The 16,776-nt window shown below is 47.4% G+C and overlaps 1 protein-coding gene across 4 annotated transcripts in view; it reads right to left on the bottom strand.

The window, feature by feature from the left end:
* LOC116948620 (5'-AMP-activated protein kinase subunit gamma-2-like) overlaps window positions 1–16,776 on the bottom strand; it is a 164,512-nt gene that overhangs the window by 111,201 nt on the left and 36,535 nt on the right. For all 4 annotated transcript variants that reach the window (XR_012945922.1, XM_032965474.2, XM_076071650.1 and 1 more), the window contains 2 exons: window positions 1,590–1,664; window positions 290–698 (listed from right to left, as the gene is read on the bottom strand). Coding sequence is in view for 3 of the 4 variants with exons in the window: in XM_032965474.2 (XP_032821365.2) it covers window positions 290–698; window positions 1,590–1,664 (484 nt within the window). In the remaining variant the exon portion in view is untranslated. The remainder of the gene's footprint in view (window positions 1–289; window positions 699–1,589; window positions 1,665–16,776) is intronic.

The raw sequence follows: 16,776 nt of genomic DNA, 5'->3' as shown, positions 1-16,776 counted from the left end.
ATTTAATACAATTGACAAGGAGCTGAGGTTGGTGGATCACACAGGGATGTTGAATCACCAACGTCTAGTACAAGGGCAGTGGCGATCAACTTAATTTTCTTTCGCGAAATTACACCATTACCCGCAAATCACTCAATTGGGATCATACACAGCAATCACTGCTCTCTACTAGTGCGAGAGCTTAAAGAATCAGAATATCTATTTCTACTGCAGGAATCCTATGACCTATAAAGCTCTCGACCCCCCCTCCCGCCTCCCACCATCCCCTCCCTCCTCCAGCTGCCCCTACCTCGCCTGGACCTGGAGAAGAAGCGCGAGGCGATGGACGGCACGGGCGGCGAGCCCACGGTGGACGCTGGAGCCGACCCCGACCCGGAGCTCGACCCGGAGCTGGATTTCTGCGGCGAGGAGACGGAGCGGAAGAGGCCCGGGAGGCTGCGACGTCGACCGCTCGGCTCCACCGCCACCGCGGCGAGGCGGTGCGGCGAGGACGGCGGCGCTACCGGCGCGACCGGCGCCGCCGCCGCCGCCGCCGCCGGGTGAGGTTGTCCATGGCCGTGGGAGGCGCCCGCCGGCGCGTGCCTCTGCAGGGGCGGCGCTGGCGTGGATGCTCGCCGCTGGAGGAGTCGGTGGCTCGGAGCGGGGCGCGGAGGAGCGGACGGCAGGGCGGCCGGGAGGCTCCGGAAGCACGGCGCGTCCTGGCGAGCGGCGGGCACAGCAATGGGACGTTACGGAGGAGCGGCACGGCAAAGTGCCTCTGCGTGACGGAGCGCAGGGTAACGTTGGTTACAAATCGATTCTTGGGCTTACGGTACATGCGTAGCCAACGGAATGGAGCTGATGCTGGTTGCTGTAATCTCCAGCGAAACGTCGTACAAAATTGTAAAAAAATTGCTTGCATTTCAACTTTCCTCCTCTGATGTTACTGAAAAACTAAATAAATTTGCACATTTCCCCATGATGTAACATCTGGGGCACCATGGTGGTGAGATGTTAACTACCTTGCCTGATATGCAGGAGTTCATGGGTTCGATCCTGACGCCTTTTTTATTTGGAGTTTGCATGTCTCCCCATGGTGATGTGGATTTTTCTCTGGGTCATCCGGGTTTTCCCTCCACACTTAGAAACAACGTCATGCCTTTCGAGTCTTTGGCTGCCATAAATTCCCACGTGATGATGATATACCACTTTGTTGAGCTATCATTTGTGGCCAGGTCGCTTCTGAAAAAGAGCTACATAGCTCAGTGGGCCTGATTGGCTCTGTCAGGTGGTGGAGGGTTATGGTTAAAAATGGACATTATACCAACACGACGATCTAATCGTGATACTGGTCGTAGATCTATTTGTGTTGTCCTCTCATGGCAATGTCGTCACCCCCTAAGTTGACCAACCGCCCCCCCCACCCCATGGCAAACAACCACAACGCGCGGCATGGCCGGGCAACACGGCCAACGCCGACAGCCACCAAATGAGCCTATCGGGGGGGGGGGGGGGGCAGCGGACTCGTCGTGGCACGGACACTCACATTAACATGGACAATCACGTCGGGGCAGACACTCACGGACACGCACATCAGCATGGACACTCACGTCGGCGGAGCTCTTCCCTCCTGTTGGTCCATCTGACTCGGGCTCCAGGAAAGGCATCGTGAAGCAGCTCAGATCCTGCTCCGCACACAAACACAAAGATCCCCCGTATAGCCTTGAACAGACTGTTGGGGCAAGTGCTGTTAGCGAGTAGCACCGATGAAGGCCAGCACGGCACACGAGGCGGTTGGTGTAGCCCCACCACGACCGACCGCCTTCATCTCCCCAGTGCATGATATTGATACACCACACAAGGTACTCATTAAAGGCTCAGCCAACTTAGGAGAAGCCCAGGGCCAGTTCAGATATGCATCATTGCTGCTGTTGTTCGCCGAGAGTGTACATTGATCTCGGGTCGATTAGGTTCGTAGCACAGTGCGTTATCCACTACGCTACCGCTCCCCATACGTACGTACATGCGTGCGTCCGCGCACATACGCACGCACGCACGCCCGCAGCCACACGCAAAACACACGGAGACGCAAACGCATCTCTTCCAAAGTGCGCTCACTCATTAAGGACCACACATTGCTTGCCAGTCACAATTGAACTGCTGGCTGCTTTTCGAGCGGCTCAAGAATGCGTGCTGTGGTGTGACTGTTTGGATAAGATATGGCCCTGCACTGTACTGTGCCACTCAGCCCAGCAACACCATCGTCAACGTCCCAAAGGTGTTGGTTGGTTGCCAGTGCTGGAGTGCTTGGGGCGGAGGGAGAGCAATGGATTTGGCATTTGGGAAGGAGGGACAGAGTTCATTAGCCGCGAGGCTCAATTTGAGCCCGCCAAGGTTGCCACCCTGTATTTGATCAGTATCCTTGTCCGTTTTACATCACCCGTGCAATAATAACCCGAAAATCCATTTCGACGATTCTCTCACTTTGTTAGAATTTTAACGTGAATGGTAAGCATTTATTTATTTATTCATATGAGCCAGTTTTCAGGACAGAAAAAGGTATTTTATTTAATATTGAGTTATGTTTTGGCACCGTTTTATGTTTGCTGTCCCGGGTCACTTTTGCAAAGGAAACTCTGCCCACTTCTCTTGAGTTCTCACCTGGTTAAACAAATTTTACTTGCAAACTGCCCCTGAATATTATTCATTCAGGTGCACGGATTAATTATTACCCCCTATCTAAAGGTTAGGGGGGGGGCAAAAATCCCCCCCTAATCCCATGGTCCCCCAAACCTAAGGGTGAGAAAGAGGGAGATTAAAATGATCACACGACCAACGTCACGCGATAAATAATTCGATCATGTGACCACGGGCAGCCGCCAATTGTGAGTCAGCTGCCCGAGTAAAGGCTGCAAGCCGCAGATTGTCCTGTAAACGATTAAAATATTCACCAAGCAAAGGAAGAAAAAAATCGTGCACATGCACGGATATTCAACAGGTGTTTTGCTATAAACGTCCACGTTATAAGAAACGTCCACGTTATAAGAAACTTTGCAGCGCTCGTGTCATTGTTGGTTGTTGTAACGTTCTTACCCTTCCCTACTGGACATCTGTGAAAAAAAGAGCTTCATAGCTCATCGGATTCCTCCAGTATCAATAAATATTCGGATTATTTAATGAGCGACAATTACGACAGCGCTCGTGTCAAGAGGCACAGCAAAGAGCGTGTCCACAGGGGTCTCAGATGGCAACTCTGTTGGCGCAGGCAACCTCTGTATGTAGTCCGTCGAACTTCATTACGCATCGTACGTAGCCAACCGTGCCAATCGGAGGTGTTGTACCTCAATTTGACCGCTTCTTCATTTCGGACGAGTCCCTCGGAGCAACGAAGTTTTACGCTCAAGTTTCGTTCACATTGCATCAAATTACGAGAGATCTTGTGGCCTCCCCCCACTCCCCCCTTGTGTTCCAGGTATTGAACCGGACAGAGCTTATTCCTTCATACAGAGGGGTTTCCCCGAAACCCCAGTAGTCCTCGCGACCCGTCACGCTATGTTTACCAATTTACTCCCAGTTCAAAAACGAATGGTCTCGTCCCACACTGCCCTCTTGAATCTAAGGTCACACCGAACATTAATTCGGTGGTGCTATTCTCCGTTCGTGGCCAACAGCCAATGGTTGGAAATTCCATATTCCTACGGCAAGCGCCATAGTTCTATCGGACATGTACAAAACCTTGAGCCTATCCGCTGCTGGATGAGGGCCTCCTCACACCATGTGGGTCATGGAGGCCATTTTGCCATACTTCACTCGGCTGGCCAGTGCTGGTCAGAGATGGCTCAGCGACACCCACAACATTTTGTTGAAAGGTCACGGCATATATTTTTTTTTGTCCGCGTTTTACCTCCCTTCACCACGGCGACACAAATCGTGGTGATGCCAATGATGGAACCTTTACGTGCACAGTAGCGCACGCACAGTCAGCTCGGTACGGAGACAGCGGCCAGCAGCGCTTTTAGATTTAATGCGATAGTTTAGTGGACCGCCTCTCATCCGTGGTGGAGTGGAAGGGAAGGGTGCGGGGTGGGGGATGGGGGGCATCTTCACGGACCCAGTTATCACCGGGAAGCATCCGCTAGCGAGGCAGCCCCAACTCACTCGCTGCGACTGTTCCCCTCCCTGACTTTGCGCCCCGAAGTACCGAGGAAAAGAAACTGCGACCTTGATCGGGAAAAACAACAAAGACCAGTGTGATTTCGAGTTAAAATAAATTAATCCGTTCTTGAAGTTGATCTGTAAACAGAGATTTGAAGCCACATATTTGTTCTCGAGTTTAAGATGGTTTCAGAATGATGTGTATACGGTCAAGGTGCAAGTTCAACCATCGCGTTACATAACAGTTGAGCGCAAGAGGTGCGCTGACATGACACAAACGAAACAAGCAAACAATGAGATGTAAACCAGTCGTGTGGATTTTGACCTGAAATCGATATTGAATTATCCAAATCTGATGCAGATTTTTTTTTTACCAATTACAGATGCAATTTTAGGCCCAACAAACAAGCAAATATGGGCACAATTTTTCAAGAATTAATTATTCTTCGTAATTTATTGATGATGACGAACAATAAAGATGATGGATGATACGGACGATGATGGACAGATTATGACGAGTCAGTTATTGAGCCAGGGGTTGAACCTAGGCTCTCTGGAGGGTCTCCTCTGACATGGCCATTGTCAGAATCCGAATATTTTTTTTATCCGGGAAGAATCCTATGAGCTATGAAGCTTTTTCATCTCACATATGTCTAGTAGGGTCAGGTCTAACACCGTTTTGAGACTAGGCTCAAAAGAAAGGTGTCTCTGGTGTGGACCAATCAGTTTCAAAGACAATGCATATATTATCAGAGTACGTTTTTTTGTTTCCATTCTGACCACAAGTATTGTGGTTAATGCAGACTTGATTCCTTGTTAAAGGTTTCAGTTTGGTGTTTTAACATCTTAACACCTGTTTTAACATCTTAACACCTGTTTTATTGCCAGGTAAAAAAGGGGAAACCTGTTCTAATATTCATAAAATATAGGATCGCTCTTCCTTTCCGACATTCGGAAGCCACTGGAGCTATGCACTTTCAAATCTCGAATGAAATCTAATTTCTTTAGATCCCCTTTTGGTGTTTAGTTTGTCGTCCTTCCCCCGCACCTATTTCGATAAGCTAGGTTGGCCAAGTACGGTGTGAAAGAAGTAAACGTACATAGATAACGTAAGCAAGTCACTCAAAACAATTGATTAAACAAAAGTAAGCAAAGTATTTAAGTATAAATTGTAAAAAGTGCATAAATTACTGTCGATTTTTCATTTCTGCATTCAGAAAGACAACACCGTCCCTCAATAAAATTGCACATTAAAATTGAACCATCGATACACGGGTAAGGAGCAAGGTTACAGAGAACATTTGCCAATGTGGTTGTATCCAGCACTAATCGTCTGCTTCAGGATATTTGTTGAAGCAGATATGTGATGAAACCTCTCAATCAGTGTTGGGGATTATAGCCCCAACAATGTGGTATTTGACGAGATATTTAATTGATAACAATAAGGTATTTGATGAGATATTTAATTGATAACAATCCGGTATTTGACGAGATATTTAATTGATAACAATGTGGCATTTGACGAGATATTTAATTGATAACAACGTGGCATTTGACGATATATTTAATTGACACGAAAGCCAGAGCAGCTCCCAGGCTATGGATCGCTTTGCCTTTGCTAACAAAAAAAAATAAGTCGTTAAGAGCTATTAAGTCTTCCCTGAAAACTCAAATTTTTAAACTAGCCTTTACCCTCCTTTGTTCCAGCCGCTGACCCTGCAGGTTCTGTTTATTTCCTGCTTTCTATACACGGTGACGCATTTGGGATCTACCGATGAAGTGCGCCTTACAAATGTGAATTATAATTATTGTTACGTGTTTCAAAACGCATTGCGTGTGTTTTCCGTGTGATAATATCAGTAAAGAGAAATTAAAAAAACCCCACCAATTCTAATAAATATTTATTGTTTACCTACAAAAGAAAAAACAGGATTATATGCATGTGTGTGCAAGCTGGTTGTTACGCATGTTAATGACAAAGGGTTTCTCATTAAGTGAGTGAGTGAAAAGGTGAGTAAGTACAGTGAGGGAAAAAAGTATTTGATCCCCTGCTGATTTTGTACATTTGCCCACTGACAAAGAAATGATCAGTCTATAATTTTAATGGTAGGTTTATTTTAATGGTAGGTTTATTTGAACAGTGAGAGACAAAATAACAACAAAATCCAGAAAAACGCATGTCAAAAATGTTATAAATTGATTTGCATTTTAATGAGGGAAATAAGTATTTGACCCCTCTGCAAAACATGACTTAGTACTTGGTGGCAAAACCCTTGTTGGCAATCACAGAGGTCAGACGTTTCTTGTAGTTGGCCACCAGGTTTGCACACATCTCAGGAGGGATTCTGTCCCACTCCTCTTTGCAGATATTCTCCAAGTCATTAAGGTTTCGAGGCTGACGTTTGGCAACTCGAACCTTCAGCTCCCTCCACAGATTTTTTAATTTTCTTTCAGCAAATACAATCGGCTCCTGCCAAAGTCACAGCTCCACCACAGTCATCGCACACAGAAGAGCTGGTGGGCTGGGTGTGCGTTACACACGGGGGCTCACAGTAGCCCAGCTGCATCACTGTGATGGTGGGTTAAGCGTGTCCCCAGCTCCCACACTCACCAGGATGTAATCAGGCTCTATCGTGCGTGGGGACTTTGATGGGCTCACGTGGCACCATTATAAATTCGGCGATGGCTTCCGATTTAGTATCGTGTCTTTGATAATGATGCTTGAAGGATGGCAGCAAGAACAGCGGTTCTGGATTGTGGCGTGTTATACTGCTGCTCGTAGGAGTTATCAACATGAGTCGCAATTATCCATGATCTATCCACTGCAGGATGACGGCTTCCCCAAGCCGTCGCCGTCGCTCAAGGTCTTGCTACGCAATCATCCGTCTAATCTCCTCGACATGCACGCCGATTTCACCGCTACATCTCTATCGGCGGACACCCTCATTTGGCGCGTCGCCTCCTGCTAAGAAGGGCAAGGAGTCTCGGGGCAGGACACGTCGCCAGAAGGGATGACCGCTGTGGTCGAGACCAACGACAGTTTGGAAACCACAGGATGGAACACACCCAAGGAGAAGTAGAAACGTTGTAACCAATCGGTTTGCTTGGCTTCGATAGCCATTCGAGGTGCTAAAAGGCACCATGATGTGATTTCAATTAAAAAAAAAACATTAGTTCTTCAAATTGTAACCGCGAATTGGCATAAATGTAATCGACTCATGGGCGGGGAAAATCATCACAGACCTCACGTCTGTCATACGATGCACGTTATCTCTCAAAGCTGGACAAGGCATTGATCGCGCTCATCGAACAAATGTGATGCACACAACAAGCCATGCTCATTTCAGTTAAATGGATTCCAGAGTTAGGCGCAGGCTATCAGCACCGCTGTCGCAGTGGCCGCCACCTCGGCCCGTAGAACCCAAGTCGAGCGGCCGCCCGTCCACTACAGCCTTTGTGTCGATCGACAACCCAAGTCGCAATGGATCCGACAGAAGCAGAGGCAGTTGCTGCAGTGAGACCGTGGGCGGCTGGCTGCGCATTCAAGCAGCGGACCCTCTCGTAAAATGTAACCGCACGAAGATGTTAGAGCAATCTGCCTCCCGTGAAGCCGGACGAATCGTGACACCGGGCGATGAAAAACGACACCCCGTGACACTCGCGCTCCACCAAAGGGCTTAGGCGAGGATTTACGCGCCGTCCTCTGACGTGTTCCCGGAGGACGTACGGATCCGCGTGTTGCTCGGCACGATGTCCGGCGTTTCGCTCCACGTGCTGGGTGCTGCTTCTTTTTCTTCGGCAAACCAAAATTCCTCCGGAACGTGGAGGCGGGGGGGGGGGGGCGCCAAAAGTCGGACATCGTGCGGAACAACACGCGGAAACAACCCGGAAACCGCATCAGAGAGATGTACTGTACGGCAGAACCGCGAAATTCCACATTGCCTACGGCAGACGCCAGTCCTATCCCCAGGACAACTACCGTTGACTTCTCACAACAGGTTCATGTAGAGTCCAAATCTAAGGCTGGGTGAGGGCCTCAGCATGCCATGCGTGTTGAGGGTGGTAATTTGAACATACTTCACCAGAGTTAGTTAGTTTAGTTAGTGAAGGCGGGAAGAATAGATGTTAAGAGTGGAGAAGCGCAGTGCAGTACAACAGTGGGTTATGCTGCACTGGCCTCTGCTGCCCACAGCCACGCGGCAGTCTATGACAACCTGGAATGCATGGCGGTCGCCCATCCAAGCACTGCCCAGGTTCAATGCCGTTTAGCTCCTGTGATCTGGGGATATCGCGCGCATTCTGGGTGATAATCTCAACAGCACAGTTGTTTCATTGATTGTGATCATGGCGATAATGATGATGATGGATGATTCAGATCGCGATGTCAAGAGATGATACAGATAACGGATTATGCAAATAATGATGGAGGAAATTAATGATAAAGATGATTCAGCGTTGTGGGATGAAATTTGCATGAATGACGCTAAATAAAATTATAATTATTATTTTGATGTGGATGATAATTTCTTGTGATATGGTCATTGGTGACTTCCCACAAAGTGGTTGTATATGTTTATCAGCCTCGAGGAATGATGGGCTGAGCCAACCCGTGATTTTAACTCATTCCCTTCTGAATGAGAGTCGAATGCTCAGCTGCAGGGACACATGGCTAGCTACACAAGTACGTGACCTCAAATTGCTTGAGTGGAGATATGCATGAGTCTGGCCTGTTGGGGAAAACGCATATAATTATCTGCAGTGCATCTCAACTAAGGATGTTGCTCATGTGGTGTAATGATCAGCACACCCGAAGACTCAGAATCTAGAGGTCGCCGGTTCGATTCAGAACCTTTCAGAATCTTTATTTCTACTGGGAGGAATCCGATGAGCTATAAAGCTTTTTTTTGACAGATGTCCAGGAGATTTGATCACCCAGCGCAGGAATTGAAACGATGGGGAAAGTTTCTTAAATTCCCTTCCCCCCACCCAAACTAAGTTCGCCCAGCAGTGTCAACTGGTTCACCACAACTAATCGACCGATAAGTCGGGTATTGGCTGTGTAATTTGCAGGCCCTCCCAACTTTTCCAAGATGTTCGTGTCTGGCCGTCGTGGTAGTGTAGGCCAAATATCCTCTCGACATGCTCTCGAGAGCTCCCTCTAGTAGAGGCTTTTCCACCAGCTGTGGCGTGAGCTGGACATAGCAGGGCTGCACCTTGAGCTTTTTTTGTTATTATCCACGTCTCGTAGCCTTTCGACTGCTGAACTGTGCAGAAACGTACATATCAGGAGATAAATACATATACAGTGTACGGTATTTAAACGAAACCAGGTAAGGCCCACTGAGCTATATAGCTCTCTTCAGAAGGGACTTGGCTATCAGAAATGAAAGCCACACGAAGTGGCCGATCGTGTGGAAATTTATCGCAGCCAAAGTCTCTCAATGCATGTTGTTGATTCATCTTCTTGGTTCTTTCAGTAAAGTCAAGTAGAATGGAAATAATGTATTGTATAGTTGTCCAGTTTATAGCATAGTTATAATGCAACACAGGACAGAGCAGCGCACCTTAGCTGTTCTGCTTTTTTCTGTGCCCAGCCGCCACCCTCCTCCGCTCCGGAGATGGGGCTGGTAACATGCTAATTCATATGTTAACTCCGCCCACACACCTTAAAAGACGCGGTCCTTGCTTGACAGTGTTCACTCAAGCTCTGTATTCTGGACAGACCTGTTTCTTCACCTGAAGAAGGTTACTTGTGCTGTGGCCGAAACGTCGTGAGAATTTAATTTTATTACGTTTTATTTTTATTCTTTTATTTTTATTTCCTACGTGACTTTACCGAAAGAACCAAGAAGATGAATCCCTGCAGTCACGACAGCTTTAAATCGAAAAATGTTGTTGATTCTAAAATGTGGTGGAAAAGACTGGAGGACCACGGGGAGAACATGCAAACTCCAAATATACAGGTGTGAGGGTCAGCGTCGAAGCCACGACCTCCTGCACACCAGGCAAAGTAATTAACATCTCGCCACCAGGCCGTCCAGGTACACAAATAGGTATACCTATTTAATTAGATATGCAACAGCATTTCACTGTATCATACCGAGTGTCAATGGACAGCCACCTCCAGATGATTCCAGTGCACCACAGTTGGCCTGAACTCAATCTGGCGCTTCCATGATATTCCGAGTTACTTGACTACCACGCGAGTTGGGCAGAACTTTCTCAGTAATACCTCCGAGTAAGACTTTCCCAGAAATGCTCGTGATTAAAAGGTCAACACCCGCCAAGCTGACGAGGTTAAACATTACATGCGAACGAGCGCCCTCCACCACCACCACACGCGATCTGCCGATTGACTTCACTGCGACGTGACCCATCTCTGGTGCTGGGTGGACAGAGATTGGGGGGGGGGGGCGGAATTCGTAAAACTTACCCCCCTCCTGCCGCACCTGGAGATCGAATGAACTGTCCACCCTCTGGATTTCAATTTTCAAATATATAAATGTGAAATTAAACGTTCCCACTGCCTTACGACGTTGCCGACCGACTCGCTTGGTCACGTAGTGCTGCTCGGCCCGAATCCTCACGTGGGCAATGGAGACCAATCCGCGAAGCAAAAAATTGGCCCGTAAAATGTAGGCCTCCAGCCTGAGATTGCAGGCAACTCGCATATACTAAAGACAAACAAACACGGTTATGGGTTGGTGGTTATTCGAGTACGCACTCGGGTTTTGCGGTTGACACAGAAGAGGTATAATAAATACGATGGGCTTGGTGGCATCGTGGCAAAGGCGTTTGACTCAAATTCCAGTTCGGGGTCCACTCAACGAGCAGCACTTTGCGCAAAGTCAAGGGTGACTGTCCTGTGGTCTGGCCCTTACTATGGGAATGTGGAATAACCACGAATGGCCATGGGCCTCACAACGGAGACACACATGAGACCCGTTTGAACAGGCTCGGGGCTTTGACTTTGAAATCAATCAAAGGACACAGAAATGAATTGAGAAACTCGCTCAATAATATGGGCGCAACCTTCCTTCGCTTACGGTTTTATATTGAGGACAAAGCCAAAAGACGGCGGATAGGGGTGCTGGGTGGGCAGGTAGGGGGCACAGCGAGACCGAGGAGCGGGTGGGAGGATTAGGAGGGTGCCTCACAACAACTCATGGTGGGAGATAAAAAAGATGTGGGCATCAACCCGTGGAATTTTTTTTAAATGCTGCGTTGACTGCACATCCATCCTCCTTCCCCGTTACGACCTTCATTTGGTGGAAGATTCTGCCGCTGCCAGCACGTAGTGGCTACTGTTGCACGATGCACTGGCAGGCATTGCCTCTGCAACTCAGTCAAAGTGCTCGCCATTCAGCATTACATCACTCAAGGTAACTGCTGCATCAATAATTATGCGGATTATCAGATCACGCGGCCACGAGAGATGGTGGTGGCTTTGGGAGGCCGACATTCAACAGTGGATGATGATTATTATTTGCTCGTTTACCCAGGAAAGCTTTGCCGAGTCTCATGAATATTTTTCAGGAGGGTTAGGGTCCTACCAAGTTTCTTTTGCAGTCGGAAGTGATGATTGTTGCACATCATCCTTATTCAGTCCATTTGGGAGCGATTATTCCAATGCGGCAAATTTGGACGATGACGGCGGCACTCGATGCGCCTACTCTTGTGAACGACGTCACGGGATCCTTAACGTCCACTGCGAGGCAGGCTGTGGCTCGTTTTGTTTTGTTTAGTACACGCGACGCAGTCTTAACCAGGGCGTGCCGCTGGATTTGAACCGCGAACATCTGCCAAAAAATATCGGCGAACGCGCTACGGGCTGGGCCACGCCACGCATTGACCGTAGCTGACGATGGCTCGCGTCTGCGAGGACTCGCAAAGCGGTCGTGATTTTATTGACCCCCCCCCACACCCCCCGTATCCATTATAATCATTGACCGAGTCGTTCCCCCACCTGGATTGACACTCGTTTGGCTACGTACGGTGCGAATAGAAGTTCAACATACGTACGTACGGTTGAGACGTTTCGCCTGAGAGTTGAGCGCGCCGTAAAAACAACGCCCGAACAACAACGACGACGATGCAGGAATAATCGTTATCATTGATTTGCTTACCCATGCGTCTATGCGGAAAGCCGCGTTTTGAGATGTTTGCGCAATTCACATTGTTAATACAAACGCAATTGTGTTTGGCAGGAAACTGGGAGCGCCCAGAGAACACTGTATTTTTGAAACAAAAAAAATACAATAACAGTTCACAAGCCTGTCAATTCACCGCTGGGTGAGGGCCTCCTCATACCTTGTCGATCATGGGAATCGCTTGACCGTACTTCACCACTCTGGTCAGTGCGGGTTAGTGAAGGCAGGCATCCCAGACGTGGCTGATACACAGCAAGCCACTTTTTACAGACCATGAGCCAAGAGCAGCAAAGCATATTGTTGGGTAAGAGAGGCCGATTGATGAAATGCATGCAAGGTGGTCCATTTATATATACCCCACAAAAAAAACAAAGCGAAAGCTAAAGAGGAAACATTCGATTTAAAAACCTCGACACATCCCCCCACCAATCTCAAGGCACTCGTTACATCTTGCAACTCTCTCCTGATATACACGGGACCATAATACTCACTCTGCTCCTCTGTAATACATGGAGCCATCCATCGCTTTCACAACACAGTGCAATACCGTGTTCAATAACCCATTGAGAGGTCAGTGAGGTGGATATAAAAGGGGACCTATAGAGAAAGCGTTACCCGTCGCAGGTCCTGCCACATTGCTCAGAATCTGCTATTCCCTCGAACACCATCTATACTAGCACCATCCCCATTGCTCTAAGTTGGTGCGATGGACGCAACGTGTATGAACCCTGTACCTTAAAACACAACAGTGCCGTGCGATCACCTTTCCCAGGTTATTTTCTGACAGTGGCATTCAGTAACGCCTTGCTGGGTGTAGGCATTCCAGAAGGCGTTTTTTTCACCTCCTGTACCGGTGACTCTCATAGCACCAGAGATACAAAAGGTGAAATCGTTGTGCAATGTCCCTGGACAATGCACAAAGCGGTTGGTTTTAGGACCAAGCAGGTAATTCATATCATGAAGAAGTTAATGTTCAATTCAAGCCGGCAAAGGGATTTTGCTTGACTTTGCTCAAGGTCAACTGCACCGACCCTGGACACACGTGAAAGCGCGAGCGAAAAAAATAAAAACATCACGTGGTCTCGACGACAGCTCCCTGTCAGTGGTCGCTTTACGCCTCGCGTGGCCCCAAACCTCCCTGTCAGCATCCACGCTACAACGACCGCCTCCGTGTTCGAGCCTAAGCTCAAGACTTCCCTCTTCACCATGTGTAGAAGGGACTGCCTTTCCCCCTACGTGGTGAATTCATGCCCATTTATTTAAAGTGGCCTTCCCCCATTAGTTTCGTCGGTTACCCTGGTTCTGTTTTTGTTTCCTGCTTTTCATGCATTGCGCATTAGGATCGTAGGATGAAATGCGCATTATAAATTTGAATTATCGTTATTATCACTATAATGCCATCATCTCAGTTCTCTCTCTGGCCTAGAGCAGTACCCTCCTCCTCTCGTACCCCGCTCATACAAAAAGTCAACAGAAACACCTTCACATTCCTCCGGATGTGCATGCTTCCCATGATACCACGGCGTATTGGAGATGCTGTAACATTTAGATGCCTTATAAAACTACCATTGCGATTGTGACCACTGTTGGCTTGTATAACAGAAGTGGTGGGCACTCGTTTCATCAACCGCAAATCCAGGATTTGAACTCGTAACCTTTTCGCTGCGAGTCGGGCGCTCCGACCACTGCTAGGAGCCTCCTGCCAACGAGCCTTAAGTGTCAGAGAGGCTTCTCCGAGTTATGTATTCTTCTAACCAGGCGAATCTATAAAGATCAAACCACTTTTTAAAAAATATATATACAATGCCCAGCGTCAACGGATATCCTCCGTCGCCGTCATTCAAGTGTATTGGTCGGACCGTGTGACGCTATGTGCCACGCGTTCGGAGGGCAGCATCACGTGGCGTTTTGAGATCAGAGCGTCTGTTCACGGGATTGTCGCCTCTCGTCTCCAGGTCTCGCACCTCTCCTCAAAGTCTACCTCAAGAGTCTTCATGGCTTGTCTACAGTCCTCCTATCCCTATCTCTTGTTTATCTCTCCACTCACGAATCGAGTGCCTCTGTCCCGTACAGCCGTATCTCTCCATGGCTCGGAGAGCCCTCAATGGCCAAATATGGGCCAGCGTACCACCGGCTAAAAGAACCCTGGCCTATGTCAAACACTGACAAAAATGCGCAGCTAAAGTACAAAACACACTGGAAATGTTTCAGATAAGACACACTCGTGGTGTCTTAATTACATTATTGAAATCGACAAACTTCTTTAAATTTAAATATATATTTATTTTCCCCCTAAATTGCATTCAGTGTGTGCTCTTGCCAACGTGTCCCGAAACAAATCGATTTACATGAACAAACCCTGCTGGTGAGCAATGCGTTGGTCTCCTCGTGCAAGAAAATAGCTCCAGAAGTAGACGGAGCAGAGCTACTACTGAAGTCAGTTCAAAAGCCTCTTATTCACACCAATGTTTTCCAAAAAAAGATATATTTGTGCACCACTTATGTTGCAGCAACTATCTGTCAAACCACTTTTGTTTTTCGCTACGGCACTGATTTAAACCAAACGACTCACCGGAAGAGATTCTCGCTCGCAATGTTATCTATTGCCTTACGGGTTTAAAAATGAAGGTCATCTATAAACCGATCACTCCGAACGCATTTTGGCAAGTCCACTCATGCACTCAAAAGGTCAATTTAGTGGCTCCCTTTGTCCAAGGTACAAACCAGAAAACCGGCTACTCTGGACACGTCGCATGATAAAGCGACGGGGTCCACGAGGATTTGTGTCAAATTCCAATGTGACTTTCAGACCGGCTACGTTTCTCATTGCGACACGTCTTAGCTTATAAGGGCGTAATAATGCACCGGTTCATCGATTATCCATTTTGCGATTGTCATTTGGGTGAACGAGGTCGCTCTAGCAAATGGGAATTATCCAGGTTATCTTGAGTTATTACCTGGTTAAACAAAATAAAAATGGCTTGAAACTCAAAGCTCAAGGTGCATCCATTTAATCGTGCATTTTCGTTTCATGTATACGTCACATTCTTATCCTCACCTCCGATGAGCGAGGTTGGCTACGTATGGTGCGAAAGAAGTTCAACATACATTTGTAACAATCACGCGTTTGAGCTAAAAATGCAGACTAAAATAATCGATTATTGAGCCAAATTGAGGGTCTGAATTGCAACAATTAATCGAATCGGTGTGGGTGTAGGGTTGAATTATTACGGCCATGACAGCCCAGTAGGTTAAAATCTCATGTAAGGGATTTAAAAATCCCATGTAAGCGATTTAAAAATCCCATCCCATACCCATCACGATCAACTAATCTTTCTAGAGTCAGTAATACGAGTACCACCTACTGCAGATGCCACAACTTTTCTCGAAAAATTCAGGAATATTGGACCCTCCCACCACATCAAGGCATACTTTCCATCAATACTATTTAAAGCCCTTCTTAAATGACATTCATAGCATTTTATTTAGACAACACAAGGCATGCATACGCATGTACGAATTGTTAGAGAAAACAATATCCTTACTACAAATCTCTTACAAACGAGAGAATGACTCTCGATGAACTCTCAACGGTCAAAAGAGTTCAGAACTCTACTTGACAACGAGACGCTCTTAAAAGACAAAACGGTGCATTAACTAGCGTGGTGACGTATGGCCAATACAGTAATATCGTGCACGATATACAATATTCAATTGTTTGTATGTTTACAAACTAAGACCTTGATACCGTATTCCGATAAGCAAAAAATACACCTTTCTCAGAGTTTAGCAATTTAGAAGTTGATGCAATAAATACTGCATTTGGCTTTACGACAATGTACAGTGTCGGTATTGGCACATAGCGGCGAATTTTGTTTTTGCAAAAGCTGCAGAGGTCCTGATATCACCGATTCGTTAACATCCCCTTTTACAGCAGACTTCTCATTTTGGTTAGTACAAAAAAATATATAAAAGACATTAAGAAACACCAACAGTACAATATGTACACTGTCCTATATGTATATACCGAGTATATAGTTGTGTGCAATACAATACCGTATACACAGAGCACACACTAAATTGGGGGAGCTTAATGTGCCGGTTCGATCTGTCGTGGGGGTGCGGGGAGGGCATTTAAACCCAACGTGGCAAGTTTGACAATTAAAAGTGTTGTTGTTGCTGCACCACGGTTGGTTGTCGTGGTGGGGAAGAGTGTGGGGGGGGGTACTGCTGCCACTTATTCTTCCAAGACGTCTGGCCGAACGTTACGGGCGAAGTTGGCCGAGCACTGCCCGAGAGAGAGAGAGAGACAGGGAAAGAGAGAGAGAGGGAATTTCAGAGCGGAGCTCCCTCCAAGTGGAGCAGGCTGCTACTTCTTGGCAGCAGGCGGCGTGAGAGTATAGGCCATTGCGGGGCTGCGCCTTTTTTGTTTCTTCCCCCCTTGAGACGCTCCGGAAAAGTAAGACGCACCACAAATGTTGTGCCCGATGTC

This window comes from Petromyzon marinus, chromosome 34 (assembly GCF_048934315.1).
Source record: "Petromyzon marinus isolate PM22_M1 ecotype Great Lakes invasive population chromosome 34, UKy_Petmar_22M1.pri1.0, whole genome shotgun sequence".
NCBI lineage: Eukaryota > Metazoa > Chordata > Hyperoartia > Petromyzontiformes > Petromyzontidae > Petromyzon > Petromyzon marinus.
Note: the sequence above shows the minus strand (reverse complement) of the source record. Positions and strands in the feature narration are given on the sequence as shown.